General features: G+C 42.3%; 1 protein-coding gene across 3 annotated transcripts in view; it reads right to left on the minus strand.

Moving 5' to 3' along the window:
• Positions 1-513: 513 nt before the first annotated feature.
• LOC134619965 (methyl-CpG-binding domain protein 5-like) overlaps positions 514-12,855 on the minus strand; it is a 47,809-nt gene continuing 35,467 nt past the window's right edge. For 2 of the 3 annotated variants that reach the window (XM_063465790.1, XM_063465791.1), the window contains exons 6-10: positions 8,839-9,059; positions 7,620-8,744; positions 7,062-7,135; positions 5,974-6,049; positions 514-5,885 (exon numbers count right to left, since the gene is read on the minus strand). In XM_063465790.1, the coding sequence (XP_063321860.1) occupies positions 5,823-5,885; positions 5,974-6,049; positions 7,062-7,135; positions 7,620-8,744; positions 8,839-9,059 (1,559 nt within the window). In that variant the 3' untranslated portion in view covers positions 514-5,822. The remainder of the gene's footprint in view (positions 5,886-5,973; positions 6,050-7,061; positions 7,136-7,619; positions 8,745-8,838; positions 9,060-12,855) is intronic. The other variant, XM_063465792.1, reaches the window with a different exon arrangement.

Here is a 12,855-nt window from a genome sequence, read left to right on the forward strand (position 1 = left end):
AAAAGCTAACATTTACTTCCTTCTTAAGAACTGCTCTGAAGCTTTTGATTATATTTAAACTTTATGTAGTATTCCCCACGTGAAAAATGTGACTAAATGTTCTGTGACTACTTTGAAAAACATAAGCATTTAATCCACATTTAATAAAAAAGGAGGTCTAGGGCTGCTGAGTAGGTCTAGTAGCTAGATGTTTTTCAAGCAAAAGGGCTTTTTGTGTGTGTGGATTTAGGTAAATTTGGGGGCAATTTGAAGAGTGACAAACAGCAGATATTCAAAGAGTAATATTTAATATTAATGTTAAAAACCCTGCATATAAGTGTGCTTTCCTGCTTTTCCACTAGAGGCCAGTGTACAACAAGCTTTAAACTAGACTGGTTTTACTCCAAACTTTCTCAATAATTTCCTCTTAGAAATCTTTAATAACAGACCTGGGGAAAAAAGCACCCGGCCTCCACAAAAAGGCATAAAAATGCACAACAAATCAGATAATTCAAGTAAGAGTGACCATGTTTTTAATATCTTAAACATCTGTGCAACATTTTTCAAAATGTTACATCACTGCATGACCTGTAATGTTTCACAATATTTACAAAAAAATGCTGCGTACATCAAACCATTAAAAAAAGTCCAAACAATCTCAAAATAATGGACTCTGACAAACTATCCCTAGCCCACATTAATGCAAATAAAGAAAAATAAACAAGAGCAATCAAGTGCACATCATACTTCACGCAGGTCTATTTTTTGTAAAGTATATATTAGTGAGAAAATATATACTTAATTACAAGTTGAAGAAACAAAATACTGACAACGAAAGGATGGGAGATTTAAAGAGCAGAAACAAACACTAGAAAAAATAAAAATCACACTCACACCTCACACAATCACAGGTGGAAGGAGACGGGAGGGTAAAATAGACTGCACGGACCACCTCAAACACAAAAAATGCTTTGAACTCTTGACCACGAATTACAAGAAACCGATAACAGATCCGTAACACATGGGGTTCCGGTCACAAGTGCAGGAACCTGCATGTCATTGCACAAAAACCAAAAAAGAAAACATAATTTGTTTTGTTTTTTTGAAAAAGAGGTGGAGAGAAGGGGGAGACGAGGCAGAATGAACTTTACCGAAAGAGCTCACATGTTCTCCACAGCGAACGTCACATTTTGGAAAACGGCCGGAGGACATCTCCTCCGAAGGTTTACAGTAAGACAAAAAAACAAAACCTCGACTCTCAAAAGGGTGCACGCTGAAAATAACGGGGACGTGTTTTTAAACACATTCTTCACAGGTATTGCTTATGTTGTTGCCGCTGTGAAGGTAACAACAATGCCTTGTGTTCGTGTTTGATACTGATATTTTTAACAGTAAACAAAAGAGAAAAACAAAGAAAAAAAATTACCTTTTTAAAAAAAAAAAAAAAAACATCCTCAGTTTTTTTCAGTGTGCACAAAAACACCATAAGGTAGAGAGACATCTCACTGGAAAATACAGTACAACTTGACTTAAAAATGCAGGAATTAGATTTGACTTAGAGGCTCCATTTGTTATGGATATGTAGTCATAGTAGTGTTTTCATCTGGAAAGCACAGAAATGGATGTTTCAAAGGGCAATTATATATATATTTTTTCTGTTTTTGTTGCACAAAATTTCACCCTTGATGTCAGGTAAAATAACTAATTTGCTTAAAAGGTCTTTTTAGTGCTTTGCTGCAAAATATTGGCCTCTAATATCTGTAAATCTACCAAAGATGCAGATATTTGGCCGATACCAATATCAGTATGGATATTTGGCCGATACCAATATCAGTATGGATAGTTGGCCGATACCAATATCAGTATGGATATTTGGCCGATACCAATATCAGTATGGATAGTTGGCCGATACCAGTGTCAGTATGGATATTTGGCCAATAATGGTGCACCCCTTGTTTTAGAGGCTGACAAAGGGAATCTGTTCTTTCAGTAGTGTATTATTTGGTTTTAACTTTTTATTTGTTAGAGTTCTCGCGTATAAAGTTCAAGTAACAGTATTTTAGTTCAAACTTTGAGGCTAATTGGGTTAACGGTGGTGGCTGGTGTGTAAAAATAAAGCTACACATCAATTTCTACTTCATTGCTCTCAGGTTAGAGCATCAGAAAAGATGACTATTAAGAAAAAAAGAAAGAAAGAAAAGCAAAACAGGCAACACAGAAGAGTCCGAACAATGAGAGATGCAGTGTTTCGCAGTGTTGATCTTTGCCATCGATTGGTAATATTGCACTTGGTTATTCCGTAGAGATTCCCGGTGGTTTTGATCCGTTTCCAATACTGTCAGACCGATCGAGTGATGATTCTTCTTCTCCGCTTCAAATGCTGATAACTTGTAGTGTTCAAACTGCATTTATTACCAACATCAGATGTGCATATTCATAAATAAGATGCTCTTTTTCTCTACCATGACACAATCTGTAACAAGTAAAAACATGAAGACCAGAAAACCTCACTGTAATTAAAAAGACTTATCTGTAACGTTCACTTCTTAAATAAGACAGAATATGACCTTTTTGTTTGTAATGGACTCTGAATACATGATCAATTCACTTGTTAAAAAAAGGAAAGAAAACATACATATACACATATAAGGCTTGAGTTCTCAACTCTTGGTAGTATTATTGCCATCTAGCATATTTGTAAAGCTTAAAATAAATATGGAGTACTGTACATAAATAATTTACATCAATATGAAAAACAAACAACAAGGCCCCTAAAATGGAAAAACAAAATAAAATAAAAGCGCTTTCACTGCTCTGGAAAGCCCAGTTAGTGTTGCTTCAGATGCCTCGGAGGTCAGTTACTCTACTGAAAGCTGTGGGTAAAAACACGTGGAGAACAAAAATAAAAACAGTCACTGTACAAACGAGCACGAGAATATGATCGCGACAATCAATGACATGATCGTTCGATGTAGCCTGTGATTCTTGTTGCTGAAGGAAAAATCCACCCATGTTAATAACTGGCCAAAGTTTGTGATTACAACACAAAGCAAACTGAAATTGTCTGCATTTTCAGATGTAGTGGTTTCTGGTTTTTTGACCTCCAACAATGAGAGTTAAAGCTTTCAAATCTAAGAGCAGGGCTTATTTTACTCATCATACTGAAAATGGACCAGGATGAGTCTCTAAACATCTCACAGTGTGTTTATATGCATGTAGTGATGGACTTTTATGGTTTCAGTAATCAGGGAGCAAAAGATTTCTCCTGAAAAAAGCCATTTTACATGTAAGCACTCGAATGACATGAAGTTAACCCTATGCCAACAGAGCATCCAGCTATGCCATCTGCAGATTTAAAATAATGTCAACCAAAACCTCATAAAAGAGGACATAGAACAAAAAGTCTTAATTAGACCACTGATACATATTTCCCAATTAGCAGGTGCTAGTGCCCAATCTAGAACCAGCTCTATGCATTTCCAACACAAAGTACTGGTCCCAAACTTGGAGCGGCAGATGTCTGGGACTACATGAAATGCACAGTGATTTCAAACAGACAGCACACAGATTCTTTCCATTATGATTGTAGTTCCAGAGAACTTTCCCCAACCCTAAGTACAACCCCCAGTATCTACTACCGGAAATACCTCTTGTTTTACAGTGTATTACAGATGCATGCCCCTCAAAAAACAACTTGTATAGATCCCAAAAAGATTGGCATTAGCACGGCATTAGCATGCCGCCCCCCCCCCCAACAGAAAACAAACACTAAAACAAAATGCCAGTCTCAAAGTTGGACCCACTGGTGGGAGAAGCTACTGTAAGAAGTTACTTAAACTTCTGCAACCTAATACTGTATTACATTTGGTTTAAAACTGTCAAAATGCGGGCTGGTCCTCAAGACACAACAAGGCAGAACTGGCTGCGCTACATCCATTAAGCTGCTCCCAAATCTGACGCCTATTCCATAGATTTTTACAAAATAAAGACTGCCACTCCCAACAGCACTGCAAAATTGCCAGTCACAAAGCTGGAACCACTGACATCAGAGATTATGGGCTGGGCTACTAGTGGAAATTGTGTTCACTGATATTACCCCAAGCTACTGTGTCACTGTGTAATGCAACCCTATGTGGGGTTCTCAAAGCTGTTTAAAGGTAAGCTAAAGGCATCTAAGACAGGACAAGATAGCTCAGGGTCATATTATCTGGTGCCAAATCTATAAATGCTAACCAAAGACCAACGGTCCAAAGGCAACCAAAAATGGCCAACCCCAATGTTGGAACTGCTCATGCTATTAAATTTGGGATGGGCTACCTAAGAAATTCAGACATTTCACTCATGCACCCCTTGAAATTCTGTTCAAAATTAATCTCCTGCCACTGAAATAACCCCAACTCACTTGCTACCCAACGCTACGCAGCCTCAAAACTGGTTCCTCATTCCGTTATTCTGTGCCGCAGCTCAGAAACCACAAAAAACCTCAGCCCCAAACCACTGAAATCATTAAATCGGGGATGTTTTTCAGAGATGCACCAAGACCACCAATATCCACCAATTTCTGTAGCCTAAAATGGGCTCAAACCTGTTTTGCAATGTACACTTGTTCCAGTTAAAAACTCTGCACAGCCAGCAGATGTAAAGTCAGCAGAGTTAACTACAGTGTATGTAAGCACGCTGGCAGAAAGAGCTCAACTTCTGAAGTCCAACATTAATTAATAGCATTTAATTTACAACAACATAAAAAAAAGTCTTGGCGTTTCAGAAGCTGGACAACACATGTTTAGGACTTTTTTCCCATCATTTTTACTTCAAATGAATGAACCTCTTCTAAAAACAATAATTGTGGAGGTTTTGGAAAATGAAGTGTCTGTGAGTGGATTTTTCCTTCTGAAAACACTCAAAAAAAGTTTTTGTTCATAAGTTACAACACCTGACAAACCCAGAACCAGACCAAGTAACACGACATTCCTGTCAACGTGGTGACTGGTGGAGCCGGCTGGGGTCTCGGTGGGAGGTTAGGGATACAGGCTGTGGGTGGACAGGGATACAGGGTGTGGGTGTGTGGCTTTCTGCTGGTAAAGTTCATTCTGTGTTTTTTGAACTGTTTTTTCTCCCCATTACAAATGAACACTTAGCTGGAGTGACTACTGTTATGGTGAACTCATGTCAGTTTCATCGCTGTTCCCTTACAAATAAAACAACAAAGAAAAGAAAAAGAAAGAAAAAAGAAAACAGCACATCTTACAGTTCATCATATAAAAGCTTTAGGCTGTATTCTTATTTATCCTATGCATGCGGCCGTATGCGACCGCATTTCTGAATAGAAACCAAGACATTGGTACACTTCTGCTTTGTTTTGTACAATAAAAGATAAAATGTGCATTAGGTACGGTTGTACATGACATTGTACAATATTTACATACAATTCTTAATAGCATGAAATTTCAGGATTATCTATATACATATTGAAAATGTATCAGAAATATTTGGACTGTCTATTTTTCTTAAATATGTAAGGTAATGCTTGTAGCTTTTTTTGTTTATTTTACTATCTTATACTAGAAAAAAATAGTTAATTCAGTGAGCTGTAGACAAATTGCAACCGTTTTTAATGTTTTTCTGTATTCATGTTTTTTCCTACAGTCTATAAACTGTAGTGGTGATTGGAATTTCCAGCACCTTCTGTGGTCAGTCATTAAGTCAAGTTGATATCATGGAACAACGATGTACCACTGAAAGTCCACGTGTAGCACCTGTTAGAGAGCTCAGATCGCATCAAGGCTGAACGGACAAAGTCTCCGAAAGGCTCTGAGGACGTTCTTGGGCCAACACATTCAATGTTATCTGGATATCTTCCTCCTCTTCGGCTTGGGGAGCTTCACCTGACGATCCCTCGACGGGATCTGACGGCACACACACAGGAAATGGTGTGGTGGTGAATGCGGGGGAAACAGCAGTGCATGAGAAGAGAGGAAAAGCGCAAATACTCACTGTGCCCGACATCTTGTCTAGCTCGCTCATGGCCTCGTGGATAGCAGCTTCCAAGTGATTATTCAGTTTCCCCGGTCTGTCAGACAATATTTATATTATTTACTTTTAGGCAGAAGAAAACTTTAAAATTATAAACTACAACAAAAAGGAAGCTTAAAAAATAATTGTTACACTTGAATCCATCTACATGATGAGGAAACTGACCGGAGAAGCAGCTGGTTCAACTCCATGTGACCAACGTGTATATTTATGTTTCTAATGAACTTCTCATAGCTCTTTAACTGAAAATGTCCCACTGTTGTAATACAGGAGTGAGACCTGCTATGATATATGGTTTGGAGATGGTGCCAAGCGGTTCATGGATGTAGTGAAGGAGGACATGCAGAGGGTTTGCATCAGAGGAGGAAGCTAGCGTTAGGGTGAGATAGAGGCAGATGATTCCCTGACGGGAGCGGCCAAAAGAATAAGCAGTGTAGGAAAGATAATTTAGAAGTTACAGGGAAGTATATGATTTTATATACTATTTGATCTTATTGTAATTTTACACTCTTCTAATATTTTGACACAAGTTTATAGTATACACTGTGATGACTTCCATCATTATTTGTTGTTCAGAGGATTACGGAACCTCGAATGTGTCCATATTTAGGTGTTAAAATGATACGAGTGTGCTGTAACACATAGGTCACTTAAACATACCTTTAAAGCTTTAATTTTTGGATTATTGAAATAAAAGACTAGAACAGTTTTTAATATCTACCCTGGAAAAAAGAAGCTGTATATGTGTAATTTTTGGAAACAGAGCCACTGAATCAAGTATTCCGACTCTACCTCTGTCATTTTAGTTCAGTCACTTCAGGGTTAATGGTCTATTTTTGCCCCAAAGCGTTTAAACTTTTATTGTTTCACTTAAACAAATGTTTGCCTCTCCTTTGCTGCAGGACACCATCTTTAACCACTAGGTGTCAATGCCACTTTGGATAAAGATCATCAGAGGAAGCACGAAAAGGCCTCGCTCAGCTCAAACTACAGCAAAGGTGGGTTTATATTATTAATGAAGCACCAGTGTGCTGGGTGAGGTTACTTACTTCAGGCCTCTTTTGGCGGCGCGGTCGAATGCCTCCAAGTCATGAGTTAGTGTTTTCAGCTTCTCTGGTTCTACCTGCACAAAGAAAAGTGGAATCAATTTGAGCACATTCAGCACCAGACTGAAAATTTCCCACCAAGCACCAGGAACTGATGCTCAATTTGAACTCCAGTTTATCGCTTCGGCACGTCTAGCGGATAATTTGGCAGTCACTGTTTGTCGGACATGCTCTGTTCTGCACTTCTGATTTGGCAGGTAAAGCCGTGGATGTGTTTTTGGAGTAATTTGGAGTCCATCTGCCTCGATGGCCGCTGGACAGAAATTTAAAAAGCTCTATTTCCTTCTGACTTTTCAAGGATGCTATAATTGAAAGTTACAGTCAAATACGAGTTATTCTCGACTTATTGGCAAGCAACTCCCTTTAACTGAAAGATAATTCATTGTAATCCAAGACTCGCTGAAACTTTTAATACTGGGATTGCTGCTCATAGCCTCCTCAGGCTGAGGCGCTGGCTGGCAAAATGGTGACAGGTGGTGACAGACTACCCCGGCCCCTCACCTTGGCCTGCTCCCGCAGCTGCATGGCAGCGCTGTGCACTTGCTCATCCCCGGCCAGCTTTGCAGGCCACGGCGGGAAGCCCTTCAGCTGGCCCCAGACCAGCTCTCCCATGTTGAAGGTCCTGGACCGGTAGTGGAGCAGCTCCGACGAGGGCGAGTCTGGCTGCCGGAGGTCCTCCTCACTGCTCAGGCTCTTCGTGTCCGAAGGGCTGGGCGCCATTCCATTGAAGTGGCCGTTGTAGTGGCTGTAGTCTTTGGCTGTAGCCAGAGGGCCCTCCAGGCTCGTGGAGGAGCTGGGTGACTGGTCGTCATCCTGCCGCGGAGGGCCCAGGACTTCTCCGTAGCCCCGGGTGTTGAAGTGGGGTGTGGCGCCGTTGAGATGGGCGCAACGTTCCACCGTCTGCTCCAGACGTTCCTTGTAGTTAGCTGGCGCCCGACCGCAGTTGTTGAACCGGTAGCCATCATCGAGGTAGGCCTTATCGTGGGCCATCACCAGGCTGTGGTCGTTGGACCCATCGGTGGGGCAGGGTGGCGCAGGGGCCAGACTGGCAGGTCTCTCCATGCAGGGACTACTCCTTACTTGGGTCGAGCACTCCAGGAACTCCTCACCACCCCAGGCGTTGTTGTTGTTCTGACTGTCGAAGCCTCCCCCATGATGAGTCTCCCCGTCCCACTGCCCCCTGGGAGTCCCGCGTCCAGGAGAACGGAAGTAATCACTGGCTTCAGGGCCATCCGGAGTGCTCTTCCCTGGATCCATGTTCTTCTGACCCCGCCCAGGCCTCACTTGCCGCACTCTGGCTTGCTGGGGTATGGTCTCCCCTTCCTGGTGCCCATGCAGGACTGCGCTGACTGCCTGGGGGAGGTTGACGGGTTCCCTTATGGAGGCAGTGAAGGCACTCATGGCACTGAGGGCAGGCACCGGACTCGCCTGCGTTGTCCCGCTCACTGTCGTGGTGATGGTTACATGCACGCCTTTGCTGGCTGCGTCCACAACAGCTCTGTAGATGGCATCCACCGATTCTGGCCCTCCGCCGGGGGCTCTGTCAGAACTAGGTTTACCCGCTGGAAGTCCCTCGCCTTGGGGCTGCTGCTCCTCCCCGAACTGTGGGTGCGGCAGCATCCCCTGCTGTGGACACAACAGAGAGGGGCCATTGTGATTAGAAATGTCATCTAAAACATCTGAAATACTACACAGATCAAAACATGACTCATTGCTCCACCTGGTAGTTCTGGTAGAGGCAGGCCATGGAGCCGGAGTTGGCGTTGTTGCTGTCAGCGTAGGGCGGGTTGTCGGAGAAGTGCTGCTGCCCCCGGTAGGCAGGATGAGATACCACCGCTTGCTGCATGCCCTGATGGACCTGCTGCGGGTACATCTGACCTCCACCGGCGTTGACATGTGGCTGTAGAGCGCCCATTCCACATCCAAGTGACGAGGGGTTTCCTGCAAAACAACAGAGAGAGGCCGGTGAGCTCGAACCATCAGACGTGGTGTGTATTTTAATACAGACAGCACTGATACTTCACAACTAAGGAACTAAAGAATATTTTATATTTTTGGTAAAACCTGATATGATAAAGCACGCTGAAGTGTAATTCTAGTTACATTTTTTTTAAATAATCCACAATATTCACTGCATTCATCAACAATAATGGATGGTCTACATCAAGGATGTCAAGCAAAGGACCTGTGGCCCCCAGCCAGACTACCAAAGGGTCCAGTGTTTGGAGCCTTCACTGTATTTCGTAGAGGTGGGAATCACCAAATTTTTAACTGCAAATCAGTACCTGTTTTAACCAATAAGATAACGCCATCGTCAAATAGCCATCTATTTCTTGTGGACATAAGGAGATTGCTTTCCTATTTGTTTTTACTCATTTTTCAGTTAACTTAATATAAGTTTGTAGGATTTATTGTCATTTCACATGGTATTTACAGAAATCCACAGCTGAAACAAAATGTTGTTCGTCACCAGCCTCTACAGTGCAATAATCAATAAAAAATTATTAATAAATTAATAATAATTTTGCATTCAAAGTCTGCAAGAACTTTTCATTTCTTATACCTGATACCTTTTTTTGTAAGTGCTGATCTAAAACCTGAGTTTAATAAGCAGACAGCCGCAGACTGGCACTCATTCCTCTTATAATTCTTTAAACTCAAATAAAAGGGCACGTCCTAAGGTGCACTGTAGTGCAGTGTTGACTGTCTCTAATTTGCAGAAAGCGCAACATGCTGCGTGAAAATCATCAGGTGACTGCATGCTGCTCTCACCTTTACTTGCTCTCACTGTGTGCCCACCTCCTCACACATGCACACAAACTCACTTGCAGAGGGGAGCTGATAAGTGAAATCCTACTGACGTCAGTGTCAACACATTTTGTTACCGTAATAGTGCAACAAAAGCTTTTCCAATGAGCACCGGACAAGTGACAACACCGCAGCTGTCAAAGCTTTTCAGCAATACCGTCTCACCTGACCACACAGAAAAGCGGACCCTCTGCTACACCTGAGCACTCTAGGAAGCCGAACCACCTTATACTGAATCCAGCTCTGAGTCGGGACTGGACTAGATGAGTACATTCCTACTTTAGAACCCATCCATCCATTTTCTTAAACGCTTATACAGCTTTTATACAGCAGGGAGCTGGAAACTATCCTGGCCAACACAGGGAACAAATATTCACACCCTTGGGCAATTTAGGTTCACCTGCTAATCCTAGTTTTCAGGTAAGATGCCAACTTGCCTGCAAACACTCGCCAACTACTCACTGAGTGGTGAGATCACAAACAGGAAACAGAGAATATTCGCCTTCAAAATAAAAGGTATATCTAGGCCTAAAATTGGTGAAAGCAACTCAGCTAGCAAACAAAGATAATTTGCCATTAGTGCTCCCAATTAGTGGACCAGTCTGCCCAATCAAACCAGAATACAAACTTCTCATTTAAATGTCATCATATTATGTTATTTTATCAAAAGGCTTAAAGTAGTGTGTTTTAAATCCTGTCTAATATTTTGTTATTCTGCCTTGTCTTCATTTGTATTTCTGGAACGTCACCATAATACTTTTTTAACTTCATTCAGTGAAGCACTCTGTAACTCTGTTAACAACACTGCCGTATAAATAAAAATCATAAATATAATTAAAAATCTCAGCAGCTGTAGCATGTTTGTTTTTTTTTTAAATCTCTTGTGCCCTTGTGTTCATCTGTGTAATAAACCTCTCAGTTCGGTGGATTTTAAATCTAGAAAACGAGTTGCTTAGAAAGTGTCCCCCGACCGTGGCTTCTACAATCAAAGAAAAAAAGTTCCACATTAGCAATCTGTTGCTCCCAAAGCTAACAGATGGACCCGCTGCCAGATGCACGGTACAGCCAGACTTGTTAGCGAAGCATCCAAGGACAGAACATGAAGAAAATGCACGGAGGCCACAGATGTATCAATGAATGAAGAGAAAGCCCAGCAGCAATGTTATGCAGACAAAGCCGGAGCGCATACAGGATCTCAGCGGCCTGACGTACGTGTGTGTGTGTGTGTGTGTGTGTGAGAGAGAGCAGCGACTGGAGCAGCTGGTGCGATGCGACGTAGCTGAAGGGCAGCTGTGTGTTCTCCATTTTTTTCCTCCTCTTTTCTTTCTTCCCCTCTCTCTCACTCTCTCTTTAATGCTGAGAGCCACGACTCGGCCATCCCCCCTCTTCCTCCCCACGTCCTCTCCGCTACTGCTATGATATAGTGACGGCTGTTGCCGGGGGAGGTTGCCTTGGCAACCGAGTGATGATTGGTGGTGCTGTCCGCTGCCAGGAAGCTTGTTTGGAGGTGGTGCTGGTGGTGGGGGAGTTGTGGTGGATGGGGGGGGGTGGGTTACGAGGGTCGGGTGGTGTGATTTTAGCCTGCTGGGGGATGGGGGCGGTGGTCAGCTGGGTTGAGGGGGGGGTGGGGGGGGTGGGACCAGGAGGGGTTTACAATGAACTTTGGAGTATTTGTTGATGGCAGGAGTGGAGTGGAGAAGGGGGGGGGGGGGGGTTTCAAAGCTTGCGCGCTGTATAGAAACAGATGGTCAGAGGCTAAAGCTAAGACGCCAATGACTAGGCCACTTTCAAAGCGTTTCAGGGCTCTTCAGACAGTAACATCCACCATTCAGTGACAAAAACACTATTTAACCTGCTCCCACCCACCAACATTTACTGAATATTTCCCCTACATGTCCAAATGGTAACGCTGCCAACAGGAGAACTCCAAGGCCAAAATACATAAATGAGACTTTAGCTGAAAGCTAAAAGTGTATTTGTTCAGCATGTGGTTAAAACATAACTTCATCTACAGTGCTGTAAAAATGCCCCAATCCTTATTCATTTCTTACTGTGCAAATTTAAGATCATCAAACTATTTTTAGTATTAGACAAAAATACAGAAAAGCAAATATTATATGATGATTTCATTTATTAAGGGAGAAATGCTACTCAATGCTACCCAAACCTACCTGGCCCTAAGGGAAAAGGTAATTGACCCTCTTGTTCAATCATGAATTAACCTTATTAACTCATTTTTTTCCAAGTTCAGTTTTACTAGCCAACACAATGTAAAGAAGTAGCCAAGAAACAAAGTAACTGACATCCAGTGAATTACGGTGAGAGCCGTTACCCACAAATGGAGAAAATTTGGAAGAGTGGCGAGCCTTCCCAGGAGTGGCCAACCTACCAAAGGTACTCCAAGAGTGCATCGAAGACTCATCCAGGGGTGAATCATGAACTCTGCCCGTAGGCCTGCAGTTCTTTATATGTTCTTTTGTGACCTCCTTTGCTACAGCCACATGTACACGGGTATTTTTTGTAAACATAGCCTGTTTCATGCACACTGACAATGGAGCTTTTGTAAAACTCCTGTCAGGGTGAAGATTTCAGAAAACTGCGTTTCTGCATTTACATGTGGACAAAGGTGTGCGTTTTTATCTCCCTTTATGATAAAAGACTGTGCGCTGTGGCTTTTAATCAGCCATCATTTCTTCACGGTTACCGTTATATCACTACCTGATGATTTGGCACACTTTTTACAGCTTTTGAGATATTTTCCAAAACACACTCTGAGAAATCCCTATTTTAAAAAATACCCATATACATATGGACATAGCCAAGGAGGTCACAAAAAACCCATAACAACATCCAAAGAACTGCAGGCCTCACTTGCCACAGTTAGGGTCAGAGTTCATGAGTCAAGTCAACAAGAAAGAGACTGGGCAAA

This window comes from Pelmatolapia mariae, linkage group LG23 (genome assembly GCF_036321145.2).
Source record: "Pelmatolapia mariae isolate MD_Pm_ZW linkage group LG23, Pm_UMD_F_2, whole genome shotgun sequence".
NCBI classification, from domain to species: domain Eukaryota; kingdom Metazoa; phylum Chordata; class Actinopteri; order Cichliformes; family Cichlidae; genus Pelmatolapia; species Pelmatolapia mariae.